The 23,190-nt window shown below is 38.3% G+C and overlaps 1 protein-coding gene and 1 long non-coding RNA gene across 14 annotated transcripts; one reads left to right on the top strand and one right to left on the bottom strand.

The window, feature by feature from the left end:
* Positions 1–2,470: 2,470 nt before the first annotated feature.
* ABHD18 (abhydrolase domain containing 18) lies at positions 2,471–23,171 on the bottom strand. Of its 13 annotated transcripts, XM_085546607.1 has the most exons (14): positions 23,124–23,171; positions 21,008–21,139; positions 20,180–20,288; positions 17,193–17,277; positions 16,129–16,229; positions 14,259–14,337; positions 14,084–14,178; positions 13,361–13,378; positions 11,505–11,643; positions 9,437–9,526; positions 8,691–8,792; positions 7,675–8,047; positions 5,981–6,143; positions 3,419–5,183 (listed from the first exon to the last, which is right to left on the bottom strand). In XM_085546607.1, the coding sequence occupies exons 3-14, from the start codon at positions 20,269–20,271 to the stop codon at positions 5,132–5,134; spliced, it is 1,389 nt and encodes a 462-aa protein (XP_085402733.1). In that variant the 5' UTR covers positions 20,272–20,288; positions 21,008–21,139; positions 23,124–23,171; the 3' UTR covers positions 3,419–5,131. The 13 variants fall into 13 exon arrangements, with proteins under 13 accessions (XP_085402730.1, XP_085402733.1, XP_085402725.1 ...); XM_085546599.1 differs by lacking the exon at positions 14,084–14,178 and having other exon boundaries at positions 13,361–13,433; XM_085546604.1 differs by lacking the exons at positions 11,505–11,643; positions 14,084–14,178; positions 16,129–16,229 and having other exon boundaries at positions 2,471–5,183; positions 13,361–13,433.
* Positions 3,242–8,699, top strand: LOC107313226 (uncharacterized). Its single transcript, XR_001554870.3, has 2 exons — positions 3,242–3,380; positions 8,463–8,699. It is a non-coding gene; the product is annotated as an uncharacterized LOC107313226 (long non-coding RNA).
* Positions 23,172–23,190: the final 19 nt, after the last annotated feature.

The raw sequence follows: 23,190 nt of genomic DNA, 5'->3' as shown, positions 1-23,190 counted from the left end.
GCGGCCACCCCGGCGGCGCGGTGAGCTCACAAGGGCCGCGCCCCGGGCTCCGTGGGGGGCGCGCGCAACGGGACGAAAGGAGGCCGGGCGGGATTCCTTTAACGCGGGGACGGGGCCCGCTTAGCAACCGCGCTGAGAACCGCGTAACGTGGGACGCGCATGTCGGCTCCGCTTGGAAGCGGCTGGTCAGGCGGCCGGATGAGCTACGGCACCGGGCAGAGCGCGAGGCGCGGGCCCTGAGAGGCGGCGGCACCCACCTGGCACCGGGGTCAGCTCTCCAGCGAAGCGGGTGGGGCACGTTGGGGTTTATTATAGGCCTTTCCCACGTGTTGTACAGCACGACGAAGGTCTGCAAACAGCTCCTGTAGGAGCTAGTTGAGTGTTTGTGAAAGTAACGTTACAAATAACCACATTTCAAGAGTTTTACCTCGGCAGGAATACCTTTCACTTGAGACACCGCTGCTCTACTGAGGTTATGTGCTGACAAACCCTGTGCCAAACTTAGCACGCATTGCTGGCACTGCAAATTTAAGCTGAAAACATTGGAAATAAAGGAGACCTTTCCTTGAAATACATTTACAGATGCCTCTGAAGCACCTTCTGTTCAAGTGATGCTTCGTTCTTCTTCATTTTTAACTGATAGTAAGAAAAAAGTGCAATTAAAGTGGCAGCAAATTTTCAAACACCTAGAAGCATTTTCCTTAGCAAGTAAGAACTCGGCTTCTTCAGGTGCACAACATTCACATGTCAAGGACACACCAGTAACACATCACAGTGAGAAATTCATTGAAATACAGGCAAGTGTTGCTAGTGAATAAGGGCGTTATCTGCATACGTTTACTCCTGAGGAGTATTTCCCATACTGTCAGCTCAGAACACTTTGCAGTTATTTCATTTGTTGTCCTAAACTCAGAGGCTATGCAGACACAGTGAAGAGCAATAGGAAAACACAGAGCCCTACCTAATCACTGGTAGAACAGCATTACCCTCCCTCTTCCTTTTCCTTGTTCTAGGGAGAAGACAGCAGGTCTGTAGGGCAGCCAGGACATTAGGAACACTGCAGTACTGGCACCTGAAGACCAGGGAAAAGCATTAAGCCGGTTAAGAGGAGGAGGAAAGCTGGGCCAGGGAGCAGTAATGTGGTAGCATTACAGAATAGCATTTTACTCATGTCATGGTTTTGCATGGGGAATGGCATGCCTGCATGACATTATATACAAACTTTCCTTCAACACTGTGTAACTTATCATTACAGCCAAGCTGACACAGAACCTGACAACTTAAGATAAAGAAAGCTCTCTGCCCCACCAACTGTAATTACAATCAACATGTATATAAAAATATATATATACATATATAACTGACACAAGACAAATTAAAAATATTAATAAAAACATGCAGAGGCCCCAAATGTTAGTGATTCCCAAGCAAAAATACCACGCTGAGAATCTTCACTTTATTATAAAACCTACTATTTAAAGAGAATCCATTTAGATAGCATTCTAGTAAGACTAGGCTCCAATTTTTGGTGTCTTTTTGCCACTTAAGGGTGTTGTTGACTTACACGAGTAACACAACACAAATGATTTATCCTTACTACAACACAAGCTGAATGGTCACTTTTCAGGGCATGCTCTTTGGACTTCAGAAGAAAAATTACAGAAGGCTCCATTTGACACTGATTAGACACATTTCAGAGCTTTTCCTTCCACCTGCAAAGCCTATTTCCCACTCCATCTGTCCCCCTGACATTTTGTCAATCTTAGCATGCTGAGGTGTTACAGGAGCCTTCACTTTTTAGCCAGCGTAGCTGAACACTGCAACACGATTGTGTCTTGGTTCCTGGGTACAGCTGGCAGACTGCAGTTGGACTGTGACTGCTCCAGTTCCACAGAACGAGCCACAACAGTTTTCCAGTGTTTTATTTTTCTTTGTATATAAACATCAGCAAGCCTCAGAGATGCAAGGCCAGTAACACGCACTGCTATCTGTTCAAAGCAGCCTTTCAGCTTGAGGGTGATATTCTCATCTGTCGGAGGGACTTCTAATGTGATGAAACCTCCTCCTTTCCCTCCTCAAACAAGACTCCACCAGCGCAACACTGCCTGCCCCCCAAACACATGGGAGAGCAACCATCAGCAATCACTTCTGCACAATTCTACAATACGTTCTGAGCGTGTTACAGCACAGCATACCCTTATTTGGAGCACAGGAACAAGCAAGAAAAAGTTCAGTGAACCCATGGAGAAGCCTAAAATTAGACTCACAATGGTATCTTAATTAGCTGATAGGAGCTGAATGTAGAACAACATGAAAGCAGTTACATTGTTTATTATGTTAAGCCTTTATCTTGTACTGTAGATTAACTACTCTTCTTATGCTACAGTGCTAGAGGGAATATTCAGGAATTACAGGGTGACAGTGAGAGTCACTGAATTGGTGTTGACAAAGGAAAAGAACCCCACACAACTGTTCTGGAGGATTTTTATTGAAAAACTAAACACTGAAAAATGATCAAGGTCAATTTTACAGGGAGCTTAAGATGTGCAGAATGGCTGACCTGCCACTGGGATTTATTGCAGGAACCTTATTCCAGTATTTTTCTCAAGCAGTTTCTGGATTAAAAATCACATTCTCACTTAACATCAGAAATGGTTTGCTAATAAGACTTCCTCAGGACTTACAGAGTTTACTTTTAAAAGCCAATTTTCCTAAGATTAAAACATTGATACAGCAATATTCCCTCCTTCACAGAGCAGCTAATGGCCTCCTGTGTCTGCTAACTGGCAGACGTGAACCACAGGCATAATTTCTCTTCCTTCCCCCCCCCTTTTTTTTATTAACCTGAGAAATTCTTTAAATGTTTCTTATTGTACTCTCTTATTTGGCAACACTGCATTAGTTACATAGCAAAGTGTGATTCTCAATTGTTGGAGACCAGCCCTTGACTACTTTCAAAAGTCTTTCTCAGAAACAGGATTTACATTCATACATCTCTACTTGATTGCATAGTATGCCCTTTTGGAAAGTTCAGCTCATTAATAACATCATCAGAACACTAACCTCAGGATGCCAAGTTGCATGCTCAGTGGTGTAATTCCTAGTAACGGGCACTTCAGAAATATTTATGCTGGCATGTTTCATTTGTAGTGTAGAGAGCTTGACTTTTTTATGCTTATTTTTTATGCTTATAAAATAATCTTTTTTCTCTTCCGTTTATCCATGCCCTGTCCCTTGCCACCAGTTACCTCTCTTTCTTTCACAGCTGCAATAGAAGCAGGACAAAGCACATAAATTCATTTAAATGTGGCCATCCACGGAGATGTAAAAGATTTGGTGAACAGCTGTCAGCCTTCTTATAAAACACCCTTAGTTGACAGGTGAGTTAGTATCAATGTAAAACCCATAAAACTCTCAGTTTATTATTCAAGTATTTAATTTTAAAATTCAGAGCTTACATATATCATTCCCAGTCTTCCAAAGTTCAGTATTTTAAGGTTTTGAAACATGCTGGTCACTTCACACTCGCCCCCAACACACATAAAATATTAATAGAAATGATGATAAAACACTTGCAACAAACAATTTAACTTCCAACAGAATATCACTTGTTTTCAGTTTTCAGTGCACTTCCATGTTAATTGCCTTTGGTTTTCACAAATTGTTGCATTAGTTTTATCTCAGCTTATCTGACCAGTAATACTACCAGTTATCAGCTCTGTCTGCCAGACTGAAATTCAAGATAATACGCTGGAACAAATAGAGCTTTGATTACTTCATGCACTATTAAAAACCATCACGGTAACCATGGAAATCAATAAAGTGTATGATTTGAAAGGTACATACATGATGTATCTCAAGAAATCCCTGGATTTTTCTGTTCGTTTCTGTGTGACTTCAGCCATTACAGTACTAAAATTAATATTGAAGTGTTTTTGCTTTCAACTTCCCCGGAAAATGGCTTTAAAAGAACAATGCATTACCACTATACGAAGATACAGACAGCTACCACATAGAGCTGATTTGTGATGACCTGTAATTTTACTTTAATTTGTTGGCATTTTTGATCCCAAGAGAAGCAGCAACAGATGGGATTTACTTAAATGTGTTCCTAACCCTACATCAGTTTAAAAACTTCTTCAATACAAGAAGCTAACGTGACTGTTTTGATAACCCTTAATCTCACATATGCTCTTAACACTCTTCAATATTATAATGTGTTTTTGCGTGTCAGCACTGAGTGCATTTTAAAAAGACTCCTGCTTTTAAGGAGATGTTTATAGCACCATATAATCTGTTGATTTAACTGCTTAGAATCAGATTCTTTCTGCCACTGTTTATCAAGAAAAGTTATCACACTGTTATTCCCTTTAGCAATTTTTTAAAAAATCTACTAGAAAAACTTCATTCTCCAATTGAATGCATGTTAAAAAATCAATTACTGGACACTCCATGTAGAGTTATTCCAGCTCTGTAAAAACATGAGTCTTCTGGAATGGCACCATTTAACAGCAGAAAAATCTAATGGATGCAGTGAATTAAAATGTCTCTCTCACCTTTTGTTCAGTTTTTAAAAGCTTTTTGCCAAGATTTAATTCTGCCTCATTCACTGTAGTTCATTTTCAATTCATAATAAGAGAAAAATCAGTGACAAACACAAGAGGCAGAACGCTGGCCAAGGCATATTAAAATGCAGAAGGAATAGCAAGTGACAAGGAAGCAAGAGGAAAACATGGTAGCTGGAACAAACTGTAAATACACTAAACATAAGACAATATCTTAGCCCTATGGCAAATTTTATATTCTATCAATATGTTGTTTTCAACAGTACACAGTTAAGAATTTACTCAGAATTGATACATAATGCAATAAAGTATGGAGTACATGAACCATTTGTGCACTAACAAAGGCTACTGTAGCTCTTCACAGGTAAAGCTGAAGCATATCAAAATGGCGCTTGGTTGAAAGGAAAGTAATATTGGGACGTGACCATTTTTTATATTCATTACCTACAACATTCAAAGTAACCAACCATCTACTACTTAACACTGCAAGAGGCTTGTTTTTCCAATGACGAGTTCCAATAACCAGAAATACGAATGAGATCAGTTTGAATCCATGATGAAGACTGTTAAACAGCATATTTCTGAAGAAAGCGGTCAAACGCATCGTAAATCGCTTGCCTAAAGCAGAAAGAAACAAGTTAATTGTAGATCACTTGTATAACTTGGGAAAGGATAGAAAAAAATGTCTATTTCCATTTATTTCAAAATTAAACATATCATCACAACTTGAATATAGCATTCAGTAAAAATATGGTGAGATATAAATGAAGGAAAAAGAATACTTCCATCTAGTAATATGTCTCAGGAGTTAGCCAGACTATTTACCACCTTTCACAGGAATATAAGCTTTAGTTGATGAGGAGTTTTGTACTAAATGTGTCAGGAAGTATGTTAGATGTGCAACACTAATTATTTTTGAGGGTGATGCTTTCTGTACTGACTGACTTCTGTAACTGACTCTAAAAAGTCGACACCTAGTACTATTAAGGCAAGACTTCATGTGAGTACTACTCATCTGTAATCAAGCTTATGTTTTAATTCTGGTCCTCAACTATTTACTCACAGAAGACAACACCTGCAAAAAAGGCAACATCTGTGCGATACAATGTAAGAGGTCACTGCTCAGAAGGTACTTTCTAGTGTCCAGGGAACAAATGATTAACTAGAGGAAAGCAAGAGTGGTAATGATGACCCTAGTGCCAAAGGCTTAGTGAGCGATTTGAGATACGTTACACATCATCTTCACTCATAGAATAGAATGATGACATTCTCTAGGATCCAACCATTTGATCTCACAAGCAGTATTTGGTATTTATTGCTTTAATTACAGACTCATTTGTTAGAAGGAAAGTGATATGCCTCACAAGTATGATTTTAAGCTTTCAAATATTTTTATTACTTCCTGTCTGCCTTACCTAAAGAGTCCTTGTTTGAAGAGGTAGGCACTGACATGACCTCCATTCAGATACCTGATTTCACATCCGGGCCAGATTTCTTGAAGACTGCGCACTCCAGTTCGAGGAATATATGCATCCTCCTTAGCTTGCACAACTATGATTAAACTGGGATCAACTGGAACTAAAGAAAAACAACTCAAAATGGAATTCATCTAAAATTAGAAAATGATAGAAATACTTTAGCTGAAGATTTCTGCTACAATATGCTCCCAATCGCTAAAAAAATAAAAGTAATCTTTAGTCTAATGATATTTTTTAATGCCTCCAGCAATATCTAATTTCGGATGCTACAGTAGTAGAAAACTGTCTTTCTCCTTAATGACAAAACTATGCAGGTCAGTTCCAAGAGATTCCCCTGCAGGGAGAAGAACTGGAAGATATCTGAAATTCAGTAGAGTGGATGCTTATGTTATTTTTTCCTCAGAGAGAGAAAAAAAAAATTGATATTAGAAGTCAGAGATCACAGATCCTCTTAAGTTTCAAGAAAGGTCAGTGTTTTAGCTAAGTGACACCTGGATAAATGATTAAATATAAAAGAATGTCTGTAATTAGAACAAAGTTTTAATTTTTCTTTTTTTTTTTTTTCCTTTTTTTTTTCCAAGTCTACAGGAATAGCTTCTGAAGTTTTAGAGAAAAAACTATTGCCACATGTCACAAAACACAGCAGTGATCTGTGACATTTTCCAGGTCAAAGCATCTGTTCTAGAGTAAAAAAAGAAATATTTATTTATTTAAAAAACTAGGTACTTTTGGCAGAGAGGCACATAATACCAGAATTAAAAACTGAGATGGCACAGGGTCTCAGAATCAAGATAGCTCTGTCAGAAACCACTCTGAAGTCACAGCACTTTCTGGGACGTTTGAGTACTTGGTATATGCACAGTAGAACCATTTTGTCTTGACAGACTGTCTACAAAAGCCATTCCAAATCTTCATCTCAATTGAACTCCCTCAATCAGTACTAGGAAGATTTCAGTGCACTTGCCTACAGTGCCTGCAAGCAGACAATCAAAAATCATTTTTTCTAGACACCAAGAAATTCAGCTTCATCAGATTTAAGACTCACTGGGCTACAGTTCCCTCCATATATTGCGCTTGTCTTGGGAAATGTTATATTCACTAAACTCCATCATCCCAGAAGGACCAGGGGTTGTTGTTACTGGTCGTATTTGTTTTAAGGTATCTTCAAGTTAAGCTCTCATCTACATAGGCTACTTTCTGCCTGAAGTCAATACAAGGTTTCTGCCCAATTAGATTTAATTTAATCTGCATGAAAAACCTTACTATCAGGATACAGCAGATTAATCAGATCTAGATATTAGTCATATCACACAGACACTTTGCTCTTTTAAATAATATGAATGTGCACTATCTCATATCTGAAAATAGCCACAGCACTGCACAAAAAAAAAAAGAGCACAGATACAGAAAGGCAAATTTTCAACTAGCTTTATCATCAGTTGGTTGTTAAGAAACAAACTAATTGCCAGCAAATTGAGTGTTAGATAGATAGATTTTACAGAACAACACTCTGAATGCTTTCATATTCCATCCAAAGTGACAGCAGGTTTGTCCAATTACAGAATACCTTTCTTTGCATATTATTCTAATTCAGTTTTCTCAACTTCACATTGAAACAAATAAATACATACCTGAGAAGTTAGCTACATGAGTACATTCATCCATCACTCCTTTCATGAACATTAACGATTCCCTCTGTAAAGTGTCACTCTTTGTTCTATTATTTATCCTATGTCCCTGTTGGACGGTTAAGTTTTTATTGCTACTGGTTGAAAATGTTTGATCTGTGCACTGAATTTTAGGAGCATCTTGCATTAAGAGTCTTTCTGATGAGGCACTTAGAGTACTTCTACTCGTGGTAAAGCTGTGGACGGCTTCTTTAGACTCAGTCTTGTTTGATGGATCGAAGCTGAACATTCTGGAAGTCACATCTATGTCCTCCAAACTATCCACGTTGTCAGGAAAGTTTTTAACAAAATCTTGTCCCATCTTGAAAGAATCTGTCTGAACAAAGACAAGTCATTTATTAAGGGACTCCTTTACATCAGCTGGTTAACGCCACTCTTCAAATCAACACAGTATTCATTAAAAAGGAGGCAGAGAGCAATGCTTGCAGTACTTGTTATTTGCAGTCTACATGTCACACCGTGAATTAAATCCAAATCACCATAGCCTTTGGTATTTTATTTGTCAGCTCAAGAAAGTATTTACATGTAGTAATACATAATGCAAACATTTGTCTCCTTTTAATTCCACATTAATCTCTGAATTCATGACCGCAGATCAGCAAGCTTACATTTCTCAGCAAATAAATCATAAAAGCTATTGCTTTTTTTCAGATCCACGTTTCTCAAAATAGCAGTAATGTCTTTTTGAAAAAGTAACCAAAAGTTAACGATTTATTTTTTTTTTTCCACAGATGGGAAGGAAAACAGGCAATAGCAAGATGTTTCAGGCTACCGGCTTTCCAGATTACAAAGCCATTTACTGGGATGAATAATCCATGTTTCCCATGTTTTGACTGAATACATTTAACGTCGTGGATTGCATTAATTTTGTAGTAAAAGATATACTTAACATGTATTATTCAACTAAAATATTAGGCACATGTAAACATTTGCAAATAGTGAAAATAAACTATACTTACTCCACAGTATTCAAGCATTTGAATGATTTCTTCTTCATAAACAGTTTGTGTATAATATTGTTTCTCAAGCTCTCTCCAGTTCACTGCCTTACTCAACACACCCTGAGGTTATAAACACAAGTGTATAGTACACAAGCAAGAGACGAAGACTATTCTAAAGTAATGACATGCAGAGAAAATTGATTTGCTTCTGGGATTTGTTTTTTTCCAGTGCAGTTCTGGCTTAAGTTTCCAGACAACCCTTGGAATTACTGGAAGTATTTAAGCATGCATAGTAAGCAAACACACAGGACATGGAAATACATTCATCCTTAAAAAAATAAATAAATAAATAAAAACCAAAACCACACATTTAGACTGAACTAAGCCAGAGATCACTGTGAATATTGATTTTTAAATCAATTACCCTGGCAGAAATAGCAAAAACAGTTACAACATTATCATCCAGCTATTTAAGCCAGGCACATTTTCCATTTCCTTCCTCACCCTTCGACATTCAAATAAGGACTCCAATCACTGTGTCACAAATCAGCCCTTGCCCTTCATTTAGGGCATGACCCAGTGAAGAAGCTCAGTGCTACCTTCTCATCACTTTGTATATCCTAAGTTTTTTGCCATTAGTTACTAATAAAGACCAAAGGGCGATGAAATGCCTAACTGAGAAGGTGAATGTAGCCAAACCAAACATTTTACCCCTGTATCCGATTACATATCAGTATATTAATATGAAAAGATCGGTCAGTTACCGTAGTAAAGACTGCAGAAGCAGTTGACCATGAAAGACACGGAATCAATGGCAATGGTTTAGGCCAATTCGTCACTGCCAGGGAAGCCATCTAGAATCAAACACAGTTATTATATACTTTAATACTAAATTCATAATATTTTTGAAGGTATTTTAAGAACTCTCTCCTCTCCGATTTATTTGTTTATACAGCATTAAATGAGAAGTACCAAAGCAGTTAAGGACTGTGGTAATTGGATATACTTCTACCTCTTTAGAATTCAGAAGGTTCAGCATGCTCTTCAGTGATTTCCCCAGTAACAAATATTGTTGTGGATAGGACTAATTTCACAGATGAAGGGGTTGATAACTACAAGAATTCTGAATGGGATATTTGTTCTTACAGTTTAGTTATTTCAAACAATGACAAACTTCATACAGCCTTCTCAGCAGCCACTTGCAAGCTTATTTCAAAGCAAAATTAAAGCAGTCTAAAATGTTACACTTCTGAATTTGTATTCTAGAAACAAAACATAGATGAGAAGTAATTCAGTATATTAAGAGAACTGTTTTCCTGTCTTCCAAAAATGAAATTATTATTTTTAAATCAGTGCCCAAAAACACATTTTGGTAACTATTCTCATTACACCAGAAATATCAGAGAAAAGAAGCTCAACATTCAAAAACAACAAGCGAATGCTTTCTTATGTTGTGTGCTCTAGCCAACTTTATCTTACTGCCCTAAACAGTGTAAAATCCATCCTACAAAATATCCCATGGTTGTATAAGTCTACTTAATAGAACCTCTAGGACAAACAAGTTATAATTTTATTCAAATTATTTTTAATAATAAAAAGGGACAGAAGCATCACATAGATACGTTACAACAGTCAGAAAGCCAGATGTCTTTGTACTTAGTTTCAGCTCTCCCCAAAATTAGAACTGAATTAATGCTACTTCCTTTCAAAATACAAAGTTACAAGTTACAAAATACATTCTAAAGACTGTTCTAAATTTAAGTTAGGATGAGTCAAAAATGTATCTTTCTGGATTAATGAAAAATATTCCAAAAGAGTTTCTGAGCTTACTTTCTCCAGTCTTGCCACTTGCTATACTCATGCTGCATATGACAACTGGTACAGCACTCCATCACTCCTATTGCATTCACGTAGAAGCCTACCTAGTGGCCTGTAGCTAGCGGTGGGCACATCAGTATAACAGTTACAACCCAGCTTATAAATAAGGCAGGGGAGGCATGTTTAACACAAAAGTTGTCTCATTGGGATGATATTTATGTGAACATAAGGTATTTTATACACACATGACACTTAGAGTCATAAAATCATGCTTAGGAGGAAAATAATTTTCAGTAGACACTATCATTACCATTATCTACTTAGTTCTTGACAAGAAATAAACAGAAGAGGATTAGCAAAATGGAAGCCTGTTGTTTTATTTGGCTTTTTATATACTTATCTCAGAGCAACATGCATCTGTGGAGACAAGAGCAGTAATACCATGTGTTAGGATTTCTAGCACCTTCCTATGAATACACTGCTGTTTGAGTTGGAAAATGTACAGTCACACATAAAACTTTACCTACTGCACTCCGGAAATCCTCTCTAATTAATATCAGAGATGAGGAAAAAAGTGGAGAACAGACCCAACACCAAAGGTCATGTAAGTTATGGTACCTCTATAGACAGAATGCATTTCACTCAATGCATTCAAGAAAAAGTTTAAGAAGAATGGAGGAAAGGAGATTAAACAAATGATCAACATGGATCTTCTTTCAAAAAAGATTCTTTCCCCAGTGGGAAAAAGAAAAACAACTACGAGAGAAGATATTCATATGAAGCCTCAGAGAAGATGGCTGATGAAGGCCCCTATGATTTGTCAGTATTTATCAAGGATTGGACTAAGTCAGCATTATTGAGCATGAGAATTGATGACAATTTTTCTCATGACTCTAAATGTTCATTTTAAAGCACTTCAGAGAGGAACACTATAAAACAAATTATTTCCACGTGCTAAACGATCAAATGAGAAGCTTAAAAAAAAATTACTAAACAGGAAATATAAAAGCTTACATGTCCTCCCATGGATATTCCAGTCATCCCTAGCGGTCCATAGCCTTCTCTTTCTAGCCAGTGCAAAAGAGCTGCCGATTCTAGAACAAGAGCTCCTCCCATCACAAACAGGTCCGAGACATTTTTTAAACATGACCGCCTTTTCTCCCCAGAAAAGGAAAAGACAGGATTTATTTTCCAAGATTAGATTTTGACAACTGTCATCATTCTATACACAGTTATGCAAAGCCTCATCACATTCCCAAAGAATTTTGGATCTTAACTCCTGCTGATTCAACAAAAGCAGCAAAATCTGTCACTTTTTCTAAACAAGGACTAGGAACAGACACCTGCTAAGCTTCTAACATCACTCACCACCACCTGGTCGTTTAGAAACAAGTATTAGCAACTTTAGAATCTCATTAGCAGTAATCTTCTGTGCTGCCAAGTTATAATGGATATTTTGGAAATAGAGCAGTTCAATCCTAGACATATACTATCTTAAATGCAGAAAAAAAAAATCCTCTTTTTCCTCCTCTTATTTACCTGTTTCATATCACTGAAAAATTGCACACAACATTTGAAGAGCAATCAGTATGCCAGCTTTGGAAGAACTCAGCACTGTCATTGCACGACTCAAATAGTAAAGTGGGAAGTTTGTCACAGTACTGAGAATTTCATGTAGCACACTCTAAAGCGTCAAAATAGAAGAAACAAAAAGGAGAAAGCTATTCAGCTGAACCATCAGAGGAACTCTCAAAAAGCAAAAGTATTTTACAGAGCAATTAACATACCTCTAATGAGGAGAAATATACTGTGCTAGTCACAGGAGAAACAGGCATAGTTGCTGCACACCAGTATTCACAGACTAACATCATTCTTTCTGACAGCTTTGTCATGAAAGATTCATCAGCCCTCCATAGCTGCTGTATTTACTAAGCACTGTCACTACTGCATTAACTAAAAACACTGCTGCTGCTTTGTAAACTTGTATCAAAGATTGACAGTTATCGCTTGGGGTATTTGACTGAGCACTTGCCTTTCAGAGAATCCTTGTCTACATCATTCATATACTAAGCTGTCAAGCTAGGACAATAGAAAAAGGAGTTAGAAATATCCTCACCAAATAACTTTTCTGCATCAATTACATAACTACAAGGAAAAAAAAACAACAAGCCTTGACCTATTCCAGCACACACACTCTCATCCCTTTCCTATAATCTTGTAAGTCTAAACGCAATAATATATATATTTTAAAAAATAAGTGTTTTTCCTATTAAAAAAGTAGTTTTATGACAATCAGCTGGCAATTTTGTGTTTTGCTTTTACTTTTTAAAAAGTGGTTCTTGTGTGAAAATAAAGTTCTGAACCTGTTTTGAAAATAAACTTAAAAAACATTTCTGGAGTTAAAATTTTCTCAGTACTGACTATTGCATACTTTGAACAGGCTAACAAACAAGCAACATCAAGATTCTTTGTGTCTTACTGTGGTCCTTCTGAAATATCTATGTATAAAAATATGAGCTACAAAAATATCCAGATAAGCTACATGAACAAAGATAACTCGTATTTGACTGAAATAATTGCGGCATGCAGACACATACAGTAGCTGGTCAGGACAACAAACTGTTATTGCTTGCATTCACACTCATCTCATTCTCACACTGCAAAGCCATCTTATGCAAACATTCCCAGTCACAGTGATCTCTTAACACAAACAGAAGCAAAGCAGCCCAGCAAAGGCTGATGATTTTAAGTTAACGGGATGTTTGGGTTTTATTTTTCTCAATAAGCTCACTAAGTTTATATTCATTTGTGCCTCCTGAGGGGGAAAAAAAAAGTTGTATTTTGAAAAGACTGTATTTTGTAATACTCACATCTGATCCTTAGGTTTTCTGCAGCCATGTAGAAGTCTCAAGTTAAAGAAAGTAAGAATTGTCTACATAAAAACTGGCAATTAAAATAAAAAACAAATCACATACGTAAATAGCACACCAATTATTTAAAATTTGGAATTTAAATTTCAAATGTTTCACTGGAACTAAATGACATTCCATACAATTTAATTATGTAATTTATAACATTACGTTTTACTTCTATCAGGTATGTGGGTGTAAAAAAAGTATAAGCTGAGATTTTACTTAATGAAATGAGGTAACATGGTTACAAAAGTTGCTGATGAGTCGATGAAAACCTTTTAATTCTAAAAACAGATCTCAAATGCCAAGATTAAGTTTTTCAGAAGTGTGTGAAGCTCTAAAGGGTGGCATCTGAAAATGGAAAGGAAAGGAAATAATCTTCTTTTCCATCATTAATACACCCAGAAGTCAGGCAGTATGATGCAGAATGAACGCACAGTTTTCACTCTGCCATGACTACACTAATCAATCACATTAGTAACCTTGATGATGAATGTGAAAATAGATTAATGCCAGAACTTTTGCTCTGATGACAACACTAAGAAGATGTAGGAGATGTTTTCAGAGAAATCAGAACGTGCAAGAGCAGCAGTTTTTACTGTGTTCTACCTTGTGACCCATTCAGTGGGCTCCTACCCTGTGAAGAAAGCACTGAGAACCGCCTAGAGTCCTGTTTTCCACAAAAGGATATAATAGGGATTTTCAAGCAATAGGGAAGCCATACAGGCTTCTTTAATCATTGGACGAGCCATTAATGTGCGTCTCCTCCAGAAGTGCTGAAGTTAAGATGCATAAGCACAATAAGATAAAATCCAAATATTTATTTTCTCACTAATTCATTTTACATTTTACTTACGTGATCCCCAGTGCCTGCTAAATGAATGCACACAGGTCTGTGCTTGCTGTTCCATCTTCTGGGTATTATGAACTGAAACCTATGAGAAACAAACATTACAGTCAAGTAAGAGTATCTGTTGCTTCACATAAGTAAGCTTAAAAAGCAAACAAAGAAAAACCAACATGCTCTGTGACACACTCAGGCAAATTGTTGATACGGCTGTATCATTTTTCATAAACACATCCAGCAAAGAAAGGAATCCAAAAGTATGACAGTATAAATTCCAGGCACCAAAAGGAGTCAAGAGGAAAGATCATGCTCCTAAAACAGACCACTACCTCATCATCACAATTCAAATTTTGCAGAGTGGAGAAGTGAAACTTCAGATAAATAGCTGCCTGAACATAGTTTATTGCCTAGCTCTCCTAGGCAATATTGCTATTTTTTTCCTGAGGGCACAATGGCTGAAACTGAAGAATAAGATGAGCAAACCGTTTATGTTAAAATGAAATATAAATAGCTTTAAAAACCCACTAACATGAAATAATTTTATACACCCAACATTTAATGTCTTCTGCTGCTACACAAGTTAGTTACAGTAAAGGTATCGGGAGAAAAAAAAAAAATCATTTCTAAGGCACTAATATTTTCTCCACAAGATGGAGTACAAACCTACAACAGAATTACATTCAGGAGAAGAAAAAAAATAACAACAACAAAAAAAGTGATGCATGACAATCCTAAGGGAAATTTCAAAACTCTAACAGTTCTGCTCAATGCAATAGCGTAACAGAACCTCACTGTGTAAAAGAACACATAAAGCAGGCAGCATACCAGATTTTCAGCTATGGAACTAATCTGGGAGACCTGAACTTGTACGTTCAGCCTTTAAGATAGTAAACAAAACTTGGTGGGAAAAAAAAACACACAAAAGAAAAGACTGTCATGAAAGTGTTCACTTTGAGCTAAAAATCACACTCTCCCATTCTCAACTCCAAAGCAGCGTTAGTGTCAAAATAGCAAAAAACAATCTAATATGTTGACTATTACAGATCATAAAGCTTTCTGAATGGGTACTTGGTTGTTTTTGGGTTTTTTTGGCTTAGCAAGAGAAGAAGTGTGACAGATTCTTTTGCTGCAATTAAATGCACTTATTTCTGTACACAGACTATTTTTAACGGAACTCGAACAGTTCCTTCAAGTACAATATAAGGAGTTTATTTTATATAAGCCGTTTTTATATTGCTCTACATAAAACAAACAGCTCTTGTTCAAGTTCTAGTAACCTTGATTTCCAGCATTATCTTTGTTTGGAAAACAAACACATTCCATCATTTCGGGCAATATGATTTCTGCACTTAAAAACCAACCAATCAACCCCACAAGACTTCAGAATAAAAGCAGAGCCAGGTAATCCCAGGTTTTAACTTTTCTTACTGTGGCTTAAGCTTTTTATAAAGAGCTATGTCATTCACTTTCAGCTAATATCAGACTTAAAAGGTTTCTACTTTATTCCTAGTAATAACAGAGGCTCTCTTCCAGTCATAGATAAATGCATAATTACACCAAAACTTCCATCTCTTGTAATGCTCACTTTTTTCCTGGCTTCAGAACATAATCAATCAATCTTGCTCAAATATGACTGTACACTTAGGAATAAAGCACCCTACCAAAGTAAGTTATCCACACAGATTAAACTATCACACAAACAAGGTTATTTGCATCTTTGAGGTCAAAACACATTCTGACAAGTTAGCTGAAAAAAAAAAAGGCAGTTTATTTTGCAGGTAATTGGTACAGTGCTACATTGGCTTTACGGTAAAACTACTGGTGTATCATTTCTCTCCATTACTAGCTTCAGAAGAAAATACCACTTGGTTTCTCCTACCTGGCTACAAGAGACTCAACAGGCAGGATACCCGGAACATAATGAGCTAAAGGGGAAATGAAGTGCCCCTCAAGGATTTTACAGTCTGATTGTTCCTCAACCTGCAGAGGGAATGACACATATCTATCAACACAGCCAAATATGTTCATTTTTCCTTACAAATGACCTATTAAAGAATCAAGCAATAAGCTTAAGCTGTGCCGCTGTAATAGAATATACTTCGATAATAATATACCATGTTTTGAACCTTTTTTGAGCTTCAGCAATTAAAATCTGATGCTCCCCACTCCCAGTTACTGAATGACTGAGAAAAAAAAAAATGAAAATTTATCTGCACAACCAATACTTGAATCTTCCAGCTTACTTCAATTCTATTAGTGACAAATGTGACCATCCAGTCTCCTGTCCCTTCTTACCAAGCTTTACTTTTCTGCCATTGCCTCCTAATTCTCCTCACAGTGGCTTTAAAAGTTTCTTAATCTCATTTTAATGGCAAAAGCATTTAGCTTGCCACAGAACTGATCACTAGTGTATTTATTTGACTTTAGAACTATTGGCTTTTTCTGACCCCCTTCTTCACAGTTCCTCAATTGAGAAGTCCTCAGGGCATGGATTACTTACATCTGCATTTTGCTTGAAAGCATAGAGCCTACTTTCTCTAACCAGCCTGAAAATTCACACTACATTTGTTTTGCCACTGCAGTATTATTATATTCTTCACAGAAAAATTCTAGTATCCTTTTCTTGATAAGGGAGCAACAGGGACCACACATGAAGTTATTTAGTGAGTATCATCAGGGTGTGTTTATCATCCTATGTACGCATAGTCCCTAAATACATACGCTTAGTCCCTAAATCAAGTTCCCAGATGCCAGTCCCTGCAGCAAAACATCCCATAACAACATCATGAAAATACAGATTCATATGTATCAAAATTCAATACTTCTATTCTTTAAAATCAGCCTGGAAAGGACTACGTTTATTCATATATATATATAGTATTTATTTATATTTACCACTAGGCAAATAAGTTTAGTTAAACTGTATCCCTTGCATTTACATACCTTGTCAATAAAAACTGGGTAATCCTTTGAAACCAGTGTCTGGCATTTTTCCCTGTTTCCAATAATCTTTCTGAATTCAAATATTCTGTTGAGCAGAAACAAGTAAAGAAAAGATTCGATTTTTAGTCTGTATTTATATACATACATACCTATATATAGAAAAATACTAAACTGCATTTACAGATCAGTCAGTCACACTACACTGGCATAGGTCTGTAAGAACATTTCTAAGTTAAAAAAAGAAAAGAAAGAAAATATTCACATATATTGCTAGAGCTTACACAGCTTTTAAATAGTATTTTAAGCCTGATATGTAAAAAACTGATGTCATTTTTTAGAGCTAAATTAAGACACTGGAACCCCTACTCTTACATACCCTTAGGGAAATATGGACAGAAAGGATAAAAGGTAAAACTGCCCACATCAAACTGTCAATGGCTCAAGATGTAATTGCCACAAGTCACTAGCCATATTCAGTGAATTTCAGAAATGACACAAACTGGAGCATGAGGTTGATAGCTGGATACTTATCAAAACCACCTGGATAAGCTGGAAGAACAAGTCAACAAACACCCTATAGCTCAATTGTCCAACTGCCAAGTGTTGCACCCAGTCCTATGCAGTAAGCTAGGAACCACCCAGCTAGGCAGCAGCTCTGCAGGAAAGAGCATGCAGCTTCTGGTACAAGTTTGCAGCATGGCTTTGCAGTTCTGCAGACCACCTGTACCCTCTCAGCACTCAGCAAACAGGCAGTCTCAAAGAAAGAGACCTACTCAGCACTCATGAAATTACATCTGGAATACTGAGCCCAGTTTTGGGACCACTGTCCTTAGGACATGCTGACGTACCTCAGAGTTGAGAAGAGTGTTGCCAGGTTACCTGGAACACATTAAGTATGAAAAAAAATACTGAAGAAACTGCATGAGCATGCATTGCCTGGGGAAGGCTTAGGGGCAAATTGAGCTGCTTTCCTCTGCTACTTACATGGGCTACAAAGTATTGCAGAAGATGAAACAAAACTCATCACAAAGGTAGAGGGTGAGAGGGCAAGAAGCAATGGTTTTGAGTTGCGACATTAAAAAATGCTGTTGAAACAATGAAATATTTTTTCACAATGGTAGTGTTTAAGCATTGATAACCTAACAACCAGGAAAAGTGAAATCTCTATCCTCAAGGGACTTCACACTCGACACCAGAAGGTGCTGAATGACTTAGAAGAACTACAAGGCTAGCAAGGTTTTGAGTAGGGTCTGGGACAAGATATGACCTTGATACGTATCTCACAACCTTAAGTGCTCTATGCTCGGAGCCACCATGTTATGTGCCACAGTTCTTATGTCTCTAAATACATGTGGAGATATCACCTAATTGAACTAAAAGAGCAGATTTGGATGGAGAGAATGGATGGAAGAATGGTACAGCAGGAACAACCCATTCACCTTCCTAAAAGTGAAGAAAGCCACCACACAAAGCAATGTATCACCACAACAAAAATACCTGTACTGTATACCCTGTTTTGCTTATGCAGAACATAACACTAAATATTTCTAAGAGTAAGAACACAGGTTTGAGGCATGAGTATGGAGGATGTACTAAATGCAAAGATATTTTGCTTGACACTAATTCTTCAAAAAAAGCACATACATATTTCCTCTGTAGCCTGGATAATACTAAGCTTACTGAAAGGAAAACCTTTTACATGTTGAGGAATTGTAACTCTTGTTAATGAGCTAAGGATAAAGAATTAGGGTACAGGTCATCACACCAAAGGTGTGTTCATCTAAGTAAGATAGTGACATCAATCTCAGTTAATGCTAAGAAATCTCATAAATTATTCAAATGGGTTTTCATAGTGATCAGTTTAAAAACAAACAAACATTAAATGCTGTTTCCAGCACGATCTGCATGCTAGGGAGTGGTACTCCCTCCTCCCACTGGCTGGAGTGAGGAGTCAGTGCTCTTTCTCCTTCATCTGGGTGAAGCCAAGCTGCCTGGGAACAGCTCGTCTTTCCACCCAGGTACAGCACACAGAAAATGTTGTTCTTCCTTCTTTTCAAATCGGCAGGCCCAGCGAGCCTGTCCCATGTACTGCGCACAGCTTTCTATTTCATGCAATTCCTCCAGCTCATGAAAAGGAAGAGCTGTAGCTGATACCACCATAACAGCAAAGCTGCTTTATTGCTGTTTGACATTAGTGATTACCATTACAGACCCCTTACAGCTAACAACACAACCAGTCAGAAGTTACCCCACACAGTAAGTGGAGGGAACAGATTGGGAGAAGGGCTAGTGAAACATAATCGAGTCCTCCAACCTAAAAGTTTTCATGTAAGTTTTGTTACTAGTTTTCTTCATTGATTTTCAAATCTGTGCAAGTTAACTTCTGAAACAGAGATTTATTATTTCCTATTTGTATGCTACACATACAGAATATATTCAGCCACTTAATGTTTAAAATAAAAATAACAGTTAAGATATGCAAGTGTTTAATTTCCAGACATTATTCACAATTTGAAAAAAAAACTGCAAATGTTTAAAAATTAAACAATAATTCTCTTATTTTGCAGAATCATTGAATGGCCTGGGTTGAAAAGGACCACAGTGATCATCCAGTTTCAATTCCCTGCTGTGTGCAGGGTCACCAACCACCAGACCAGGCTGCCCAGAGCCACATCCAGCCTGGCCTTGAATGTCTCCAGGGATGGGGCATCCATGACCTCCCTGGGCAACCTGTTCCAGTGCGTCACCACCCTCTGTGTGAAAAACTTCCTCCTAATCTCTAACCTAAACCTCCCCTGTCTCAGTTTAAAACCATTCCCCCTTGTCCTATCACTATCCACGCTCGTAAACAGCTGTTATTTTAAAGACATCGAAGAGGAATCACAGGGGCTGGAAGGGATCTCTGGAGACCAAGTCTCCTCTTAGAAAATGAGTTTAATACAAAGGACAGATTATGCTATTATTATTATTTTTTTAAAACAAGTCACCTCTTCAGATCCTCTGGCTTTCCCCATCCTCTGATGAAGAGTTTAGTGAGGAGAAGCTTTCTGTACAAGACATCTAATTTACTTACACCCATTAGCAGCAAACTGACATCTAGAAAAAAAAACAGGTAAAAACAAGGCAGTTAATGGGTTAACTTGAGGGGCAAGTTCACTGCTTATTATTCTAAGTTCATTCGTAGTCTGGTACCTGTACCAACAAAAAGCCCTACCTCTCTATTACAAGGAAGTTAACCTTGATACTTAGGTATATACTAGATACTAGATACTTAGAACTGCATAAAGGCAGTTAACACAAACGTTGCCTTTGCTTTAAAAAACAATGTGTATGTATTTTTAAAGTGGAATGTAGCAGTTGGAATTTGACATGCCTAAATAAGCAGAAAGTTATCACATTATCAATGAAAAGATAACAGAAGAAGCACATGAGTTCATAGTACCTGTTCTCCAGCCAGTTCTAAGTGTATTTTACTCAGACCAATAAGAAGAGCAGTGTTGATCTCTATCCTGTCCATATAGTGACAATGGTAAAAACTTTTCAACCTAAATGAGTTTCCATCTTGCATCTCAGAATGGAAACCTAACTCTTCCTTCAGCCCTTCCTTTCCAGTTTTCCCCAACTCATTTCTTATGATTTTGAAAACAAAGCTCTCACTACCTTCAGAGAAAAAAAATAATAAAAAAAGAAACCCCACCACCAAAACCCTCCCCCCAGTATCATCTTTTTTTACCCAGGAACTACATGAGCTCAAACACAACTAAAGCCAACAAGGTTTTAGGCCAACTCAGTCTTAATTTCAAAGCAATACTTACCGAAGTGAGCTTGGAGCCACTACCGTGCTCTTCCAATAAGGAAGGAAAACAAACAAACAAGAACAATCTGGTTTCTTGACCAGCAGGATACAGGTTATTCAACAGAAATGAGGTCCACAGTCTGCCCTACTCCTAAGACAACAAAGTATAATAATCAAAGACTTGGTTAATAAGTTACCTTCATCTACCTTCTATTTTTTCCAGATGCCTCTACAGCAACAGGCCTGAATAACTTCATAATACCCCCCAAAAACGTGACTTAATTCACAAACCTGCTATCACAAATACTGTGGGAAATGGGAAGCTGTAGCTGAGCTTTGGAGGTAAGCAGCAATATACTGTATAATATATATACAGTATATATATCATATATACTATATGCCAGTATATATAGAGAGAGGGGTTGGAACTTAATGATTCTTGCCATCCCTTCCAACCCAAGCCATTCTATGATTCTATGACTCTGGAGACATCCACCAACCTCCCATGTGATGTGGGGATGCAAGACAGCACCTCTTCCAGCCCCCACAGGGCACCTCTGCTGCTTGGAGCAGGGAGACAGCTTGGGATGGTCCTGACACACAGGGAGCAGCGAGGGACAGATGGCCTGAGAGGGTGTCCTGGGGGCTGGGAGGGACAGGCCTGAGAAAATACATGCAGAACAATCTGTGAGATGAGCTAACCCTAGAATAGCAGTAACATCCCTGCACTGCTCACCAGCAACGGTGAAAGAAGTTTGAATGAATGCTTTGAAGCCTGGCAAGGCAGCCTGGGGAGTTTTAAATTCTTTCCAAAATAAAAGCCAAATGAGAGAGGAAAATATAACGAGGAGGATTTAACCACGAGTTCAGAGGCTGGCACGAGCTCTCTGTTAAAACAAGGGAGTGCCAAGGTTCCTAGACAAATACATTATATTCAAATGGAACATTGGCTGAGACTAATGGGTTGTCTCATTCTTTATTCTACTTCATTGATTAAATGAAGTCATGTCATTCAGGATATTTCAATAAGAACACTGCAAGATTAAACTACTCCTGGAAAGAGTGCAGAAAACACTAAAAGAACAATTCAAAGAGTGTAAAGAATGTTGTACAGAACTTCTCAGAAATACCACTGAAATGAAATAGGGCATCCCATATTTGTTTATGGCAGTAACCAATGGGTGGGACAAAACTTCAGCCACTGCCCATCAACATCTACAGGGAAAGAGGAATACAAATATCTGCACTGTCATAAGCGGCAAATGCTATTGATGGGGCTAAAGATTTAATACTAGAGTTTAAGCCTGAAGAAACAATCTTAGAATCATGGGATGATTTGGACTGGGAGGGAGCTTTAAGACCATGTGGTTCCAACCCCCTGCTGTAGGCAGGGACACCTCCCATAGAGCAGGTTGCTCACAGCCCCATCCAGCCCGGCCTTGAATGCTTCCAGGGAGGGGGATCAAGATCCCTCTGAAAGTCAAGTCAGCTGGAAATCACAACCTGAGGCAGATGCTGCACAGTTCTGCAGGCCAAGGGCCAGCAGCTGCACTCCGAGCATACCGTTAGTACAGTGCTTACACAGGAAGCTTCACATAACTGTATTTCGAAACTGAAATTGTAACAAGGCACGTTAATAAGTGGCCTGCTAAAATAGCCTCTCATTTTAAAAAATTATCTTTCAAAGAAAGCGACAAAACCTAGCTATACTCTATCTATAAAACTGCAGGCTCGATTCATTTCTGACTTACTGCGAGCCCTGAACTTCTCCCGGCCGTATTACTTCAATAAATAAACAAAAATCTCTCTTCCAACTGACATCACACTGCCCCCAACAGCAGAAAAACGCCTCACAGCGACGACTCACACACGAGCTGCAGAGCCCTCACTAGACTAGATGCAGAGCAGCGCGAGATAAACACAGCGGCCTAAGCCGGGAGCGCTCCGGCTGCCGGTCCCGTCCACGCGTGGAGCCCCGCGGAGGGCGGCCCAAGGCGCCCACAGGCTCAAAGTCCCCCGAGCGCGGCACGGGAGCGGCGTTCAGCGCAGCGAGGAGGCAGCTCGGCCCGAGGCACCCGCCGCAAAGAAACCGCCAGCTTCCCTCCGCCCGTCCCCTTCCCACGAAGGTCACTCACCCGACGGCTCGGCGCTGCCCGCGCTCCTCCCGCCGCCGTTGGGGCAGCGCATGAGGAGGGATGGAAC

This window comes from Coturnix japonica, chromosome 4 (assembly GCF_054131305.1).
Source record: "Coturnix japonica strain WE chromosome 4, WE-NBRP24, whole genome shotgun sequence".
Classification (NCBI taxonomy): domain Eukaryota; kingdom Metazoa; phylum Chordata; class Aves; order Galliformes; family Phasianidae; genus Coturnix; species Coturnix japonica.
The sequence above is the reverse complement of the archived record's forward strand: the minus strand, read 5'-3'. Positions and strand labels throughout refer to the sequence as shown.

Bases quoted from the DNA above. Each gene is read 5' to 3' on its own strand.
- ABHD18 (XM_085546607.1), bottom strand. From the start codon at position 20,271: ATGGGTGTAAGTAAATTAGATGTCTTGTACAGAAAGCTTCTCCTCACT. The intron at 16,230-17,192 runs GTATGTAAATGC...TTCCCTCTGCAG, and splicing joins ACCCAGTTTTTATTGACAAG to GTTGAGGAACAATCAGACTG. The intron at 8,793-9,436 runs GTAACTGACCGA...TTATAACCTCAG, and splicing joins CTTCTGCAGTCTTTACTACG to GGTGTGTTGAGTAAGGCAGT.